The sequence below is a fragment of the Cajanus cajan genome, chromosome 8, assembly GCF_000230855.2.
Source record: "Cajanus cajan strain Asha chromosome 8, NIPB_CcT2T_4, whole genome shotgun sequence".
Lineage (NCBI taxonomy): Eukaryota > Viridiplantae > Streptophyta > Magnoliopsida > Fabales > Fabaceae > Cajanus > Cajanus cajan.
This window is the reverse complement of record NC_138524.1, coordinates 5812397-5830501: the sequence shown is the minus strand read 5'-3', so window position 1 is coordinate 5830501 and position 18105 is coordinate 5812397. Positions and strand designations below refer to the sequence as shown.

Sequence of the window (18105 nt, the reverse complement as noted above, 5' to 3'; positions counted from 1 at the left end):
ATATGGTTATCAATAATTTTAAAAATAAAACTTCTTTATAAAAAGACTTTTTTTGTCTTCTGTCATACAAACATATTATTGAAACTCCTCAAACTTAATTAATTTGCATAGAAGCATATTTGGAATTTTTTAAATTTAAAATTTTTAAAATACTCTCAAATATATAAATTGTTTACATACACTTTTATTAAGGGGTGTTATTATAACACTGATGAGTACTAATAATATAATATTCTTTCACTTATTTCTTAAAGTATATCAACACATATATAATAACTTAATTTCTTTCTGATAAAAAGGTATAGGAATAGTTGAAACATCTCAAATAAAAAACCATTCATTGTACATAAGTGTATGTTACGAAGAGAACTAGACGCAAAATATAAATCAATTGTTTAAATAATTATCAACAAACATTTAGATCAACTGATAAAAAGTTATTTTTCCTTATAACATGATTGCTTCAAGTTCTAGTATAAAATACATGTGGTTTATACAAAATAAAATTTTTGAATTTAATTAAAATCTTTTTGATGATTGGCCGTCAATGTAAAAATCTTTAAATTAATATTTTATCAAAATTAAATTCATAGTTTTATCATATTGGGATTTTTTTTACTTATATATAATTTTGTAAAATTGAAATTGGAGCTGGCATTCTGGTAAGGAAGTATCATTTCATACAAAAGAGAACTCAAATTCATAACAAAATCATGTATTATGGGTTACCACTTACCGGTTATTCATATTGACTGGGCTGGGCCAGTTGAGAACGCTAATTTTTCGGTTTGGGTTTGGTGGTTCTTAATTGGTGTGTTTTGGATTTCAGTTGGAAGATGGATTTTTTTTAAAATTTTTTATAAAAGTACAATAATGATTACATAGTTGATCTTAACATTCTATATATAGTACTCCAACTCCTCACTACTATAATTATTTTAGTAGTTTAGATCGGAATTGAAATAAAATAAGATAGGATGGAATTTTTTTATGTTTTCTTTATTATAATGATGTAATAAATAAAAAAAACTGATTTTACATCGCACTCTCAAATTGGGGAGAAAGATTAAAAAGGAAGGGTATTAACTATAGTCGAGATGTTGAATTTCTATTTATTTTTTTAATTTTTTTTTGTTCCTTACATATATCATTCTCCATAGACAATTATATGTCGGAAGAAAACATTAAATGTGAATATATCTTGTAGCACATATTCAAATCTTGATTTGTTGTGAGGAGTTACCCTCTACACCGGACCCAACCCCTATTAGTGTTAAAGGTCTATTCCATTTCATCTTATTTTAAAGAATCCAAGCAATTGAACTTATTATCATTTTATTACATTCTACTTCTTTATTCCATCACTTTCACTCCTTAGGAACCTAAGTGGCTCAATGATGTAGCCTGTTTCTAGTAACGGGGTGTGATTTCAGAATCTACTTATCAAAATTGATTTTATAAGAATTTAAACATGCAAAAACAAGCTGTTAATTAGAAAGTAGATTTATTATTCAAGTGTTCACTTTTGGTAGAGAATCGGTATACGCTTCTGATTTAGCGATTTTAAGTGATGCATTGGTGAAATCAGAAATGTGTAGTTGGGCGATGCTTTCAGACGTTTTTTCATTGGTTTTTTTTGTTGGTAATATCAGTAAAAGCTGGTTTGGAGTGTGACTAGCATGTTTTGTTAGTTGTTACCCGTCCCTTGGAATTATAAATGTCGTTCATTTGTAAGTTTTTTTTTTTTTTTTTTTTCATTAGCTGTGTAAGTTAATGTATTTATCATTTTTTACTTTAATTAAGAAAATGTATTCTATATATATATATATATAAATTATCTAGCCCAGTTTCGTGTGAAATAGAGGAATCAAAGATACCAAAGTGAGTTGTCATATGGCTCATTATGATCAATGGAAATTTATTTTGTGTGTTGCACCAGTTTAAGAACTAGTGAATAACATACACAAATTGTGAAATTTAAATATAACAGACCAACATTTTTAGTTCCTTTTATTTGTACATGGGGAGCCATAATTACATGTGACATGGATCCTACCTTGTTCATGTTTTACTGCTATTCTCTTTTGACTATTGTACATTAATGTTAATCGAAATTTGCGACCCTCATCTTGCTTCGGTGGAGAAGTCCATTGATAATGACAATGTGAAATGCATCTTATTGAAAAAAGAAAGATAGATCCCAGTTACATGTCCTCTGGTAAGCTCATACGTAGAAAATAGAGGCTGCGTATTCAACAATACTAAATTATAAATCACCTTGCAATGCATTGAATAGTTACCAAAGTAACAATAAAAAGTTTTGAGATGATTTTTCATTGGTAATGAGGATTTTAATATTTGATTACCTTGCAGACATGAAAGCCATCCCACAAAAGACGGCCTTAACAGATTGTTTTTGTCCAGCATACTCAAAAGCCAATGGCAACATTTCATGAAGGGTTAGAAAAGCCATCACTCCTCCAACTGTTAATCAAAATACAACTATTACCTAATATGCATAACAAAGTGCCCAAAAACATATTCTACAAATTCTATTAGTGCTAACCTGATCCAAGGATACCTTCAAGAATCTCAGGATTTAGGCTGGTAGGGAATAAACAGGCTATAGAGAAAGGAAGAAAAATCATCACAGTGACTCCAACATATTAAAGCCCACATATCTAAGATAAACTAGAGTGCTAAAAAAGTATCTATGTGTGTGCATAAAAACCAACACTGGCAAATTAAGAGAGAAAGGGATCCAATGTGAGAGGTTGTATATGTGTGAAGCAATGTCCTCGGTGAATATTACGCTTCATTATAGTTAATATGGCAAATTAGTTGTATGGTGCCAAGCAAGAAAAGCAGATCATATACCTACAATTATAACACCCAGGGGCTCAGCAAAGCCAGAAAGTGATGCCAATTTGAATGCCTCCCATTTACTACAACACATTCACAGATGGAAAAAACAATTAGTTATAATTCAAGTTTGTATTTATTCGTATAACTCGTGTACTATAGACATAACAAACAACACCAACCATGGATTTAAGTTCAATAAATAGTCCCAGATGATATTGTTCAACAAAAGAATGACATTATTTCAAATTTGCAATGTACACACACATGTACATATGTCGTAAGTGTCTAATTTGATTTGTACTGCATCAGTATGCAAAAAGTCAAATGCAGGCTGAAAATAATTTCTTGCCATTTTGGTTACTCTGTTTTTGGGCCAAGTAAAAGGAAACAATAAAAAGAACTCTATGGCAGAACTATATAAGGCCCGTATCAAATAATATGGTTGGTTGAAGCAAAAATGAATGGGATGAACATAATAGGTAAAAATTAAAAAGAAAAAATCATGATATGATTATGGAAGAAAATAAAGAGAGAAAAAAAATACGTTAAAAAATGTCAGTAAACTATTTCATACTTTTAGCATTCCACAATCCTCAATAAACTTGTACACTTGAGTATACAGAATCCACGAAGTCTTTTGTGTTCTTACCTCTGTGTCGCAAAATAGACAGGAAGCGCAACAGCAACACCCTGGAAAGCATAAGATTGTTATATTTTTTATGTGAAACAAAAATATTACAATAAAAACAAAACCAAACAAAATTAAACTAGAATGTTGAGAGAGAAGGCATCAAATTTTATAAGGAGCGTTAGTTTTCTCTAATTGCTAATTTTCACTCAATAAAGTTATAGCATATAGTCTATAAACAGGTTGTGTCACATCTCACATGACCAAAATTCATACCTCTGGGATATTGTGCAGAGCAATAGCTAGGGCAAGGTTAAGACCAACACGAATGCCCTATTAAAAGAATCATGACACAATTATCAATTTGAAGAGACATTAACAAACATATTAGATTAGACAGTATAACAAGTAAGACTTCACCAATTAACAATAGAAACCGCCGATCCATATGCATGGCATTGTCAATATGGATATAAATGACTTTTCAATATGAAATTGTACATGTTGGTATGTTACCACCTAAAATTTTTGACAGAAGGGTACCTTCATGGATCCAAGGTACACTGCCATTCCTTCTGGAAAATTATGCAAGCTTATACCTAGGATAAAATCAAAATGAAAATCAACTTAGATGATGAGAAACAAAATTATAATTTCTACCACTCTTTATTGTAAAGTGTTCACACAGTGATATATACCTATGGCTGTAATAACTCCACTGAGTAAAACTTGACGGCGACGCTTTTTCATAATGTCTTTCTTTCCTTCTTTCCCAACTTTCTATTTTCAAGGGTTTTACTACATTATCAGAATTTGTATCTATGTAGAAAATAACATAGCAACTTTTGAAAGTGCACGAAAAAGCTCCTTAAAACCTTTGTAATCTTGTCATCTGAAGTGGGAGGAGTAACTGTTGGTTCTGGTATGAATTTGGCAACAACAGCAAAGAATATGACACCAGCAAAAAACTAGATGATAAAAAGAAGACAAAAAAGTATATTATGGTCAGAACAAATATGATAGAACATGGTAGATTAATTGAACTATGGTGAAGAGTGAAGAGCACAACATACCCAAAGGTTGCCTCTGAGGAAGCCAAGTGTGTTCAAGGCATTATGTGCGAGATCAAAGAATGATATGCTCAGCATCAAACCAGCAGCAAAACCCTTCATGAAAGAAAATGCTTTCAGAAAGCAAGCTTATGGCTTTAGTATGCATGTTAAGCAATGTTATTATAAACTTTATATATAATCATGATATGTTTAGGGAAAAAAACTTGTTAAGCAAGCTTTGGTTTTAGGGTTTCATAAAAGGGTAGGCAAGAATGGATTGAACATGAACCTATGCAATCTCTAAACAGATAAAAAAGAGTTATTGAATTGGAACGACGAAAACCACCTGTAACAGCCCAAGAACCTTCAAACTTGGAGCTTGACTCATGATTACAAAAAGTGCACCTGTTCGATGTTGAGAAATGTTAGTCCAGCTAGCTCCATAGCTCCATATATAAACTTGAAATAGTAATAAATATAAATTGGGTAGTTTACATAAACGTGTAACCATATTTTATTGTAACCAACGTAATATACATATATAAAGTTCATGCTATTGCTTGGTTTTATGTTTGCCAACACTATCTATGGTAAAATTTGTTATTAGACGAGATGTGTTATTTGTACAATTCTATCTTATAAGTATATTCGAATTTAAAGAAAGAGATAAAAAGAGAAATGTAAGATGAAATAAGTAACTTGATGAACAAAAAAGAGTTGTTAAAGATGTGGCGAAAAGTATGGTGTAAATGGTAGCAAATATATACATGGAAGTGATGGAACATTTAGAAGTTAGTAAAGAGTATAAAAACAAATATGCATGTTGTGATGATGGAATAAGAGGCATGCATAGGTACCGATGGAAGTGCTGAAACCACCAATGGATGAAAGTGCAACACCTAGCAAGACCTGCGAATCCATATGGCAATAAGGAAGAAGAAGTTTTGTTTTTATCGACCAGAATTGGAACGCAAGGAGGAATCGCTGAAATGAATTTTGAAAAGAAGTGGAACTATACGTGGAGTCCACGGGGATGGATGTATTTATACAGTTATTATTATTATTTAATTTTAATTGAAGGTCTTGGTGGAGGGAAAACCCAGGGAGAGGGACAACAACTGAAATAAAGAAAGAGATAAATTGCGTCATTGGTCCACGAAAAGTACTTTCTTCTCTCCTAACTTCTAAATTCTAATTACTACACCTTGCCTCCACAATCATATTCCTATTTTTTTTTATTTCAACATTAAAAGGGGCTTTCAAGGCCCAAGTTTTCTGGGCCTCGAGTTTTTGAAGGTTTCCACAATATTATGAATGGCCCTTCAACAGTCAAACTTGGATAATTCACGTAACATCCTCATAAGGGTTTGTATTCACCTTTTCTTTTTGGTGAAAAAATATTTTTTATGTATATTTTTATATTTCAGGATGCAACCTTCAACTCTATACTTATATTTGAGGATAATATAGTAATTTTTCAAGGTTAGAACATTCAAAAAAAATATTTTTTATTTTTTTAAATAAAAATTTTATATCTAATTATTTTGTTATCATAGATTTTAAATTTTTTTAGATTTTATAAAAATTACCTAATATTAAAAATTGTATTTTTATATGAGTTAATCACTTATATATTATTGGTATAAAAATTTTTATATTAATAATCAATTAGAATTATTAATAATATTTTTTTATTTTAATTTAAATTAAAATAAAAATTCTGATTAATTGTCATTTTAAAATTTTTTTAGAATGAATCAACAGAACCGACCAAAACTTGTTGTACAATTAAGATTATTCTATTTGACTCTCTTTCCTCCTATCCTTTTCACAAAACTGCAAGAACTTTCTCGGTCGTTGCATCAATGGCGGCCTAGCCCAATTCAAAACCCTAACCCCCCCCTCCCCCAATCTCCCCGCGACAAGCCCAAATGGCCTCCGCCCTCGCCCTCCGATTCAGATCCCACCTCCGCCTTACCGCTGCCGTCCTCCGCCGGCCTCCCTTCCACCCCCCGCCGCCCCTCCACCTCCCCCGGCTCCTCTCCACCTCCCGCCGCCCCCCGCCGCGCTCCAAAAAATCGGTGGACATCGGCGCCCGCGCCCGGCAGCTCCAGACCCGGCGGCTCTGGACCTACGCCCTTACATTCGGGTGTATGGCGGGGTTCGTGGTGATCGTCCTCAACAACTTCCAAGACCAGCTAGTCTTCTACGTGACCCCCACCGACGCCCTCGAAAAGCACGCCGCCAACCCCTCCAAGTCCCGCTTCCGGCTCGGCGGCCTCGTCCTCGAGGGCAGCGTCGTCTACCCCGCCTCCTCCCCGGAGGTCGAGTTCGTCGTCACCGATCTCATCACCGACATCCTCGTCCGCTACCAGGGCGCCCTCCCCGATCTCTTCCGCGAAGGCCACTCCGTCGTCGTCGAAGGCCTCGTCAAACCCTTCACCGACGACATCAAGGGAGGGGTTTCCGCCAAGAGCGTCTCCGAGAAGGCGCGGAGCATAGACTGTTACTTTTCCGCCACCGAGGTTCTCGCCAAGCACGACGAGAAGTACATGCCTAAGGAAATTGCTGCTGCTATTGAGAAGAATAAGAACATTGTCATCGAAGCTGCCACCGTGGCCGCCGCCGAGACACCCAAGACCACATAGAGGGGTATTAATCAATTTTGAATATTTTATATTGTTCGACTGTGTTACACTCATTTTTTGAGGGATGTTGATTATTTAACTATCGGCTGAGATTTTTTTAGAGGAATAATTAGGATTGAATTAATATGGGTAAAATAGAGGGAAGGGTGATACAAGAGGCAATTTCTTGTTGTTGTAATGCATTATTTTATAATGACTGTGTTACACTCATTATTTTGTGATGTTGATTATTTTGTTGTTGTTGTAATTTCTTGAATTAATTTCTTGATTATTTTGCTGAAGCTGACTTCAATTTTGCTGCTCTTAGGGTGTAACGCCACAGAATATGGAACTTTTATTTTTTAAGGTCCAGGTTGTTGCTGCCTTGCTGGAGCATATAACCTTCTTTTGGTAGAATGTTTACTATGATAAAAGAAAATAAGGGCATCGAAAATTTTGATTATGATTGAATGGGGGCAACCTTAAAACTTTACATTTGGCTTTGAAGAGTTATGCTAAGGCTAAAAGGCAGTGTGTGCATCTGATACTGGCACTGATACTTCGACGTAGTTGCTCTATCGGTGTTGTATACTATCGTGTCATATGCTTTTCAAATACCTTGGGTACTTTTAACTACATCTTTCAATAATGTGTACTTACCAATACGGATAGGATGCTAGGATGATTAGATAATTGATGGCACTGTATTGTTTCAATAATGACTAATGCTAACTTATGAAACATTGACATCTTTATATTAATATTTTGCATTTATGTTTTTCTGTTAATATAATATCACTTTTATATGTGGTAACTTGGTGATGTCTTACGAATTTTAAAGTTACCGCATCCCCACGTTAGTGTCTGGTTCTGTTTCTGTATTTTTGCTTCCTAGGTATGGAAAAGCCAAACTGTGGCTAGAAGAAAACAGGAAAACAAATGATAAAAAAAACAGAAGCTTACCCCTGTGGCCACATTTCTGCTGGAGTCTTCATTTTTTTTCTTCAATTAATAGGATTATTAGCTTGTGATGTATGAGGAATTAATAGTTTCCAGCTCTGGCCACAAGTGCCAGACACTCAACAAACAAACAAATGGACGAACTTGGATCCTGTCCGTGGTTATTTTTATTTCTTTGGACTTGTGTTAGATTTTTTTTTTTTTTTTTTTTGTTTATATGGAATAGATTTAGTTATATGAGATTATAAGGATGGCAAGTTCTTTTTTACTATGGTTGGAAGGTAGAAGATATTCCAACGTCCTTCTTTTTCATTGTAGTTTCGGTTGCAATAATTATACTCATTAAGTAGATTTATGTTGTGAACACATGTTGAGTTGGAGTGATTTATTTTGTTACAATTGGGAACATGACATTTGAGCATACTATTATAACATTTGAAAATTTCAGCCAGATGTTAATCTTCCCTTCTCCCCCCCCCCCCCCCCCCCCCCCCGAAAAAAAAGTGTATCTACTCTCTGTCTTCCCTCTTTCCTCCTTTACAGACTGACAAGAAACCGTTACTGGTTTATGAAGTCACTCAATGCTCTGATGTATCTTCGGTGTCTTAATTATTGATTAACATTATTTATACCCTTTTCTTTTCTCTTCTGAATATTTATTCGATTCATTACACTCTGTCACTTTTGTAACACCACCATGCAATGTAAGACCAAAAGGTAAGTAATATTTGAAGATATAAAACCAAAACTCCAACGGTATATTTATCTCATTTTCTTAGTAGAGGAGCTCAAGTAATAAATCACACCCTAACCAACAATTAGGGAAAAAGAATAACACAATACAACAAAAGCACTCACATTTAGAATGGAGGAAATAGAGAACAGAATGTGGGAAAATAAATAAATTGAATACAGTAGACAAGCCTCCCTCATTGCAGTATAAAAAATTAATGGCATAAAAAGGCAAGGAGAGAAAGGAACAATGAGGAGCAAACAAGAGCACCGGAATACGTCACCAAAAATCCAGCTCCAGCATCCATTGTAGGTGCTGGTGCTGGTGCTTCACTGCTCTGCGCTTTTACCCCAGCAGCAAACAGAAGCCCCACAAAGAAGGCCATAAAGAAGAACAATGCTCTGCTCTTGCTAATGCATGCCATTTTTCTCAGATGCAAGGACAGAGATGATTCTTAGATAGGTTGAGCTTAGAGAGGTGGTGGAAGGGTGAGTGTATATTGCTTTGCTATCTTGTGTTGTTTAGAGTGAAACAATACTAGCCAATTTATAGGCTCCACTTGATAAATGAATTAATATTTTAAGTTGATCAATAAACACATAAATTTGAGTTTAGACGGCAACGTCTATGTGCTTTGAATCATGTGATAGTTGGTGTAGACAGGTCATGCATGTTGTGGTCCCTACATGCAGCGGCCTTCAAACGGCTATGCTTTATGTTTGGTGAAAAATAAAAATCAAACGGCTATGATGCAAAGATCCAGCTGTGTACCCTTCCATAGTTTGTTTGCGATTTCAAATTATGAAAAAGGCCCAAAGGCAAGGCATGGCCAGGTAGGCCAAGGTTTTAAAACTTAACAAGGTGATTTTATACGAATATTTATTTATCTTCAATAACTACAACTCGTCAAATAATAAAAATAAAAAAGAACTTGCAAAACTCTATATGAGATTTAGCTTTTCGTTTTAATTTGACTTTTGACTGTAAAACAAAAGAGAAAGGGAAAAGAATAAAGACAAGTGATTGGGAATTTTCACAAATTCTGATATGTTTTGGTGAAAATTTAAGTGTAACTTCGATATTGTCCATACTTTGGGAAAATGCGTAAAAATTCTAGGAAAAATAAATTAGTAGTATTAATATTAATATAGGTATACTCAAATAGAAATACCACTGAAAGCAAGTTTTTAGATTCAAATTCAAATTCAAATATTTTTGTTATTATTATATATTAGTGAATTAGAGACACTTTGTAACTTTATTTATTTTTTATCAAATAAAATAGGAAGTTTGAAAATAATTGTTTTTTTCTAGAAGATAAATGTCTTGAGATGAGAAGAAAGAGAAAAGGAAATAATTATGCGCGAATAATGAAAAATTTCCATTTGTAATATAAATGTAATATGTAAATATTTATAAAAAAAAAAAAAAATTTAAACATGAAAACAAAAGCTTATAGGTTATAAATGACTTTTTTTTTTAATTTTGAAGGACAAAATTACTCCATTAGAAATTGGAGATTAAAAACAGTTGAAAAAGAAAGTATTTCTCTTTTTTGTTGTTATAGATTATAGATATAATATAAATATTATATATATATATATATATATATATATATATATTATCATGGAATGTGTGATTATAATTGAAGATTAATTTTGTCACCAATTCTCCAGCATAAAATTGTAAATCCAATTAAATATACATATAGTCTTCCGACTAAAAGCAGAAATCATGATGGTAGAAGAAATATGGGAATTTTCTCTCTTTTTGTTTAGCTTATTTCCTGCTGGCTCAGATAAATTAAATATTTTAGGTAAGATACTCTTTTTTTAATATGATATCAACATATCAAAATAATTACTTTTTGATACATAATATAGTAGTGTTATATTTTTATTTCTATTTTATTTAGAAAAATAATGTAACAATTCTTTTTATTCACAATATTAGGTGTTGTTTGTTTTCTAGCTAAAAAAACAATACTTGTCCTGACCAAAAGCTGTAGTTCTTTAAGTTAATTCATTCATATGTTGCAATCATATTCAATTATTTGAAATAAATTTCAGAAAACAGAATCTACAAAACTTAAAATTAAATGAATATGCAGGATCATTGATTGGGCCAATCAACATTGTAAAACAGCTTGAAACATGCTGGAAATGAATGTGCACACCTTTCCCAATCTAAAGCCATATTCGTCATATATATTTAATTCTATAAACAGTCTTTATATGTTAGCTAGTCATTTAGCCTCCACAGAACATCGTCTTGGTTGAGATTATATCAGCCAAAATTCTCATCCACAACACCACCAAAGCCAAGTTCCGGCTATAACTACAAATGCATAGCATATTATATATATATATATATATATATATATATATATAGAAAATGAGAGAATATTTCATGTCATTATGTCAAGTGCAACAATCTCCACTGTTGATTCCTGGGTTGGAGCTTCATTTTTTCCCTTCTTGGCCTTTTTCTTGCAGAGTTGAAGATCAATGAAGAAGACGGAGATTCTAATAATATATTATTGCGTATTCCTTTCATTTTATATATATATATATATATATATATATATATATATATTTATTTATTTATTTATTTTTCATTCTATTTCTTGTTTTTATCTTTCTCCTGTATGTAAATATTCTTGTAAAATCTTGAATACAATCGGAATTATTCTGTTTAAAACAGAGTATTTTTGAAAGAAAAAAAAAACTATAAAAATTATATTATTTCAATAATAAATTATATAAATAATCAATTATGACTATAATCATTTATAATCGAAATAAATTTATTGAAAAATAATTTTAAATATTTAGTTTCGTTTGAATACAAATAAGAAAACTAGTTTTTATGTGGTGAATTAACATACAAGAAAAAAAGTTGTTGAGAAATAATAAGCTTTAAATTTTCAACGTCGTAAAAACAGATTATATTTTAGGTAAAAGAGTTATTTTCAAATTTAAATTGTCTTGAACATAAGACTTGTTTTTTGCAAACAATTTTTTCCCAAAAAAACTAAAATGGGAGATTACAAAGTGTGTATTTGAGGAGTTTAGAGGTTCTTTTAACTAGTATATAAGCTCCTTTGATCAAAACAAACTTGTATAGTATGCAAACTTATTTTAAGAGTTTATGGGTCTATGTATTTAAACATATAAAAAAAAGTTTCTAAATAGGTGTTTTTTTTAAATAATTCTTTATGAAGTAGATAAGAGTTACTTTTTAAGAAAAAAAAATATTTTAAAAAAATAAATTTAGACAAACATGTTAGAAAAATATATAACTACTTTTCTATTAAAAAAACATTTTTAAGAGAAAAAAATATATTTAAATAAACTTTGTAACTTAATAGGATTACAAGAAAAAGAGACGTAACTACTCTATACATTATCTCTACGAACCTTTTATTATAGCTTTCAAAGTTAAACTTACATTGTTTCTCACATAAACCAAAATTAAATATTTAAAACTCATTAATGTTTAATAAAAATCCTACAAAAAATTTATAAGAAAAATCTAACATATTATTGTTGGGTTGGGCTCTCAACTATGTGACCAAAGGCCCAAATTTGGCAAGCCCATTTTTCTCACTAAACCTAAGTGGAGTATGGATCAATTGGAGGAAGGAGAGAGGTCTGAAACAGAGGAAAGACAGCAGCTAAGAAAGGGAGAGAGAAGAGTGAAATTCTGGTTCGCACTTACACAGATCAGCAAACTTCAAATCAAGATCGCCGTCAATCTGACCGTTGGATCGTCACAAAATTTGGAGGTAGCATTTACCACATACTGATCTTCATTCTCACCGTTCAGTTTTTCAATCCAACAACTGTAGGTGGAGAAATCGTGTGTGAACAGTAACTCATGTTTGCAAGTTCTTTTCAGCTTCTTGTTCTCTAATTGAAAGCCTTGTTGCTTTGTTGTATTTGCTGGCTGTAGGCACTTGTTTTGTGCAGTATTTTGTGACTCTCTTGTATCCTTATTTGATCATAGTGGAGCTTGTTTACTGGCTTGTGCCCGTGGGTTTTTACTTCTCACATTGAGAGGGTTTTCCCACGTTAAAATCTGTGGTATTGTTTGCTTGTGATTATTGTTGTTACTGCTGCCATTTGTTGTAGTTGTTGCTCCTCACAGATTCTCGCTAGTAAGGGAGATTGTATTTCCGCTGCGTTATTACTCTTTGTAGAGTTATTATTGTATATTGGTCCGTTTCTCCCATCAGATTGGTATCAGAGCTCCAGGTTAAGGGGCTGTTTGGCTTGCGAGAATGATGGAGGCACATACAAAAATGATATCTTTGAATGGAGCAAATTATCACCTATGGAAGGGCAAGATGAAGGATTTTCTATTTGTGAAAATTTTGCATCTTCCTGTTTTTACTTCCAGTAAACCGGAATCCAAGTCGGATGAAGAATGAGATTTTGAACATCAACAGGTATGTGGATTTATCAGGCAGTTTGTTGATGATAATGTTTATAATTTTATTTCAAATGAGACACATGCGAGAAGCCTATGGGATAAGCTCGAGTCCTTGTATGCTTCCAAGTCGGGGACTAATAAATTGTACCTGCTGAAAAATTTTGTGGAGTTGAAGTACAAGGAAGGGACTCCTATTTCAAATCACTTGAGTGAATTTCAAGGACGCTATGATCATCTAGCAGGAGTGGGAATAAAATTTGATGATGATCTATTGGGGCTATTCCTATTAAACTCTCTACCGGATTCGTGGGAGACATTTCGGGTTTCCATGATCAGTGCTACCCCTAATGGTGATATTTCTTTGCAAATGGCAAAAAGTGGTGCACTTAATGAGGAGATGAGAAGGAGGACACAAGGTACTTCATCTTATTCATAAGTGCTTGTTACAGAGAACAGGGGGAGAAGTCAGAGGAAAGAACAGAAGAGTGGTAGAGATAAAAGCATGAGCAAGTCCAGATCCCGGTACAAGAATGTGGAGTGTCACTATTGTCATAAAATAGGGCATATACAAAAGAATTGTTTTCTGTGGAAGAAAGAGAGCAAAGACAAAAAGGGTAAGCAGAGAGAAAGAGATCATAATGATGGTGATCGTGTTACTACTGCTACATGTGGTGACCTTGTTTGTCTTCGTGATTATGACATTGTTAATCTTGTATCCGATGAGAGCATGTGGATAATTGATAGTGGTGCTACACTACATGTTACATCCAGGAAGGAGTTCTTCACATCTTATACTCCAGGTGATTTTGGAGTATTGAAGATGGGTAATGATGGGGTGTCTAAGGTGATTGGTGTTGGTGATGTTTGCTTGCAAACCAACATGGGAATGCAGTTGTTGCTTAGAGGAGTTAAACATGTTCCAGATGTTCGCTTCAATTTGATTTCTATGCAGGTACTTGATGATGGTGGATATGATAACCACTTTGGTTCTGGAAAGTGGAAGCTCACCAAAGGTAACTTGATTGTAGCTAAAGGGGAGAAAAACTCTAAGTTTTACTGGACAAAAGCTTTGGTTGCTAAAGACAGTGTGAATGCCATGTATATGGCGTCATCTTTGTGGCACCGAAGACTTGGTCACATCAATGAAAAGGGGCTAAACTGTTTAGCCAAAAAGGATATGCTTCTAGGATTGAAGAATGCAGAGTTGGAGAAGTGTTCTCATTGCATGGCTGGTAAGCAAACCAGAGTATCCTTCAAGAAGCATCCTCCCTCCAAGAAGTCAGAGTTGCCTGAATTGGTGCGTTCTGATGTCTGTGGTCCGTTGAAGGTAAAGTCTTTTAGTGGCGCACTTTACTTTGTTACCTTTATTGATGATTGTTCCAGGAAACTATGAGTCTATGCTTTGAAGACAAAATACCAAGTGCTGGAGAAGTTTAAGGAGTTTCATGCCTTAGTTGAGAGACAATCAGGCAAGAAGCTGAAACGCATTCGTACTGACAATGGTGGTGAGTATTGTGGACCATTTGATGTCTACTGTAAACAGCATGGTATTGCACATGAGAAGACTCCTCCTAAAACTCCTCAGCTGAATGGTTTAGCGGAGAGGATGAACAGGACATTGACTGAGAGAGTGAGGTGTATGCTCTTTGAAGCTAAGTTGTCCAAGCATTTCTGGGGTGAGGCACTGTACACGGCGGTACATGTTATCAATCTTAGTCCTGTTTATGCTTTGAATTCTGAGGTGCCAGACAAAATTTGGTTTGGTAATAATGTTAGCTATGATCACTTACATGTCTTCAGTTGTAAGGCATTTGTTCATGTTCCAAAGGATGAAAGATCCAAGTTGGATGCGAAGACCAGGCAATGCATCTTTGGCCTTTGCATCTTTATTGGTTATGGTCAGGATGAACTTAGCTACAGGTTGTATGATCCAGTTGAGAAAAAGCTTGTTAGAAGTCGTGATGTGCAGTTCATGGAAGATCAAACCATTGAAGACATTGATAAGCTGGAGAAGTCTACACCTAAGGAAGATGGTAATGTGGCTGATGTTGATCCAATTCGGTTATCAGCTAATGAATTGGATACTAATGTTCATAATGATGAGCAACATGGTGATATTGATAATCAGCAGGTTGGAGATGGATTAGAGTTTCCAATTGGTGATGCTCAACATGAAGATGATATAGTACATGATGATGATCATGATGATGCACCTGAGCCACCACAAGTTCAACCCAGGAGATCTACCAGGCCAAAACAACCTTCTAAGAAGTACACTCCTAATGAGTATGTGATGTTGACTGACGAGGGAGAACCTGAATGTTATGAGGAGGCCATTAAGAGTGAAGAAAAGCAAAAGTGGTTGGATGCTAATGCAGGATGAGATGAAATCTCTGCATGATAATCACACTTATGACTTGGTAAAGTTGCCTAAGGGCAAAAGGGCCTTAGAAAACAAGTGGATTTTCAAGGTGAAGCAAGAGAGCAATTCTACATCTCCCAGATACAAAGCCAGATTAGTCGTGAAAGGTTTCAGATAGAGAAAGGGTGTTGAATTCAATGAGATTTTCTCACCTGTGGTAAGAATGACGTCCATCAGAACTGTGCTAAGTTTAGCTGCTACTCTTGATCTAGAGGTTGAACAGATAGATGTGAAGACAGCTTTCCTTCATGGTGATTTGGAGGAAGAGATTTACATGAAGCAACCTGATGGTTTCCTTATTGAAGGAAAAAAAGACTATGTGTGTAGGCTGCGAAAGAGCCTATATGGTTTGAAGCAGGCTCCAAGGCAGTGGTACAAGAAGTTTGAGTCTGTTATGTGTGAGCAAGGCTACAAGAAGACTACTTCTGACCATTGTGTTTTTGTTAGAAAATTTTCTGATGATGACTTCATTATCCTGTTGTTGTATGTTGATGACATGCTTATTGTTGGGAAAGATGTTTCCAAAATTAACAGGTTGAAGAAGCAATTGGGCGAGTCATTTGCCATGAAAGACATGGGAGCTGCTAAGAAGATTCTTGGTATAAGCATCATTCGTGATAGAAAAGATAAGAAGCTTTGGTTATCACAGGAGCACTATATTCAGAAGGTGTTGCAGAGATTCCATATGGAAAATGTTAAAGCTGTAAGTACTCCTCTTGCTGCTCATTTTAAACTGAGTGTTAAACAGTGTCCTTCAAATGAAGCTGAGAAGATAAATATGAGCAGAGTTCCTTATGCATCTGCGGTGGGTAGTTTAATGTATGTAATGGTATGTACAAGACCTGATATTGCACATGTTGTTGGTACAGTCAGTAGATTTCTGTCAAATCCAGGTAGAGAGCATTGGAATGCTGTAAAATAGATTTTGAGGTATCTTCGTGGTATTAGTGGTTTGAAGCTTTATTTTGGAGGTGATAAACCTACTTTGGTGGGTTACTCAAACTCAGATATGGCTGGAGACATTGATTCCAGAAAGTCCACTTCAGGCTATTTGGTTAAGTTTGCAGGGGGAGCTGTGGCTTGGCAATCAAGATTGCAAAAGTTTGTAACATTGTCTACTACTGAAGCTGAGTTCATTGCACTTACTGAAGTGTGCAAGGAATTGTTATGGGTGAAGAAATTATTGCAAGAGCTTGGTTTTGTGCAAGACAAATACCTATTGTATTGTGACAGTCAAAGTGGTATTCATCTTGGTAAAAATCAAACTTTCCATTCTAAATCCAAACATATTGATGTGAGGTATCATTGGATACAAAATGTTTTGGATGCTAAGCTGTTGGAGTTAGCTAAGGTTCATACATATGATAATGGTGCTGATATGATGACCAAGGCATTGCCAAGAGGAAAGTTTGAAGTTTGTTGTGAGATCGCTGGAATGGCGGTCACCTCCACATAGTTGTGAGGGGGAGATATATATGTTGGGTTGGGCTCCCAACTATGTGACCAAAGACCCAAATTTGGCAAGCCCATTTTTCTCACTAAACCTAAGTGGAGTAGGGATCAATTGGAGGAAGGAGAGAGGTCTGAAACAGAGGAAAGACAGCAGCTAAGAAAGGGAGAGAGAAGAGTGAAATTTTGGTTCGCATTTACACAGATCAACAAACTTCAAATCAAGATCTCTGTCAATTTGACCGTTGGATCGTCACAAAATTTGGAGGTAGCATTTACCACATACTGATCTTCATTCTCACCGTTCAGTTTTCAATCCGACAACTGTAGGTGGAGAAATCGTGTGTGAACAGTAACTCATGTTTGCAAGTTCTTTTCAGCTTCTTGTTCTCTAATTGAAAGCCTTGTTGCTTTGTTGTATTTGCTGGCTGTAGGAACTTGTTTTGTGCAGTATTTTGTGACTCTCTTGTATCCTTATTTGATCATAGTGGAGCTTGTTTATTGGCTTGTGCCCGTGGATTTTTACTTCTCACATTGAGAGGGTTTTCTCACGTTAAAATCTGTGGTGTTGTTTGCTTGTGATTATTGTTGTTACTGCTGCCATTTGTTGTAGTTGTTGCTCCTCACAGATTCTCGCTAGTAAGGGAGATTGTATTTCTGTTGCGTTATTACTCTTTGTAGAGTTATTATTGTATATTGGTCCGTTTCTCCCATCAATTATACATCACAATGATGCATAATTATGATTTTTTATTCTTACAAAATTAAGTGAAGTGTAAAAAATTGTGTTTAGCTTAAAAAAGAGTTCGAATCCACTTTTTTTTTTTCCTCAAACCAATTCATAGACAATGAAATGAGGGGAAAAAACTCTTCTATGTTTGACAATTAGGTTTTTCTACGATAGTGTGCATCAATAAATTATTAACGAAAAAACT

General features: G+C 34.4%; 2 protein-coding genes across 3 annotated transcripts; one reads left to right on the top strand and one right to left on the bottom strand.

The window, feature by feature from the left end:
* Positions 1–1907: 1907 nt before the first annotated feature.
* On the bottom strand, positions 1908–5973 carry LOC109813409 (zinc transporter ZTP29). Of its 2 annotated transcripts, XM_020377595.3 has the most exons (12): positions 5403–5683; positions 4892–4950; positions 4567–4659; positions 4369–4461; positions 4192–4273; positions 4037–4092; positions 3770–3826; positions 3515–3555; positions 2878–2945; positions 2567–2623; positions 2367–2484; positions 1908–2244 (listed from the first exon to the last, which is right to left on the bottom strand). In XM_020377595.3, the coding sequence occupies exons 1-12, from the start codon at positions 5464–5466 to the stop codon at positions 2205–2207; spliced, it is 828 nt and encodes a 275-aa protein (XP_020233184.1). In that variant the 5' UTR covers positions 5467–5683; the 3' UTR covers positions 1908–2204. The 2 variants fall into 2 exon arrangements, with proteins under 2 accessions (XP_020233184.1, XP_082918212.1); XM_083062086.1 differs by lacking the exon at positions 1908–2244 and having other exon boundaries at positions 2363–2484; positions 5403–5973.
* Positions 5974–6353: 380 nt separating this feature from the next.
* Positions 6354–7965, top strand: G1 (transmembrane protein G1P-related 1). The gene is made up of 2 exons (XM_020377561.2): positions 6354–7197; positions 7501–7965. Exon 1 carries the CDS (start codon positions 6477–6479, stop codon positions 7191–7193), a length of 717 nt encoding a protein of 238 aa, XP_020233150.2. The 5' UTR covers positions 6354–6476; the 3' UTR covers positions 7194–7197; positions 7501–7965.
* The last annotated feature ends 10140 nt before the right edge of the window (positions 7966–18105 follow it).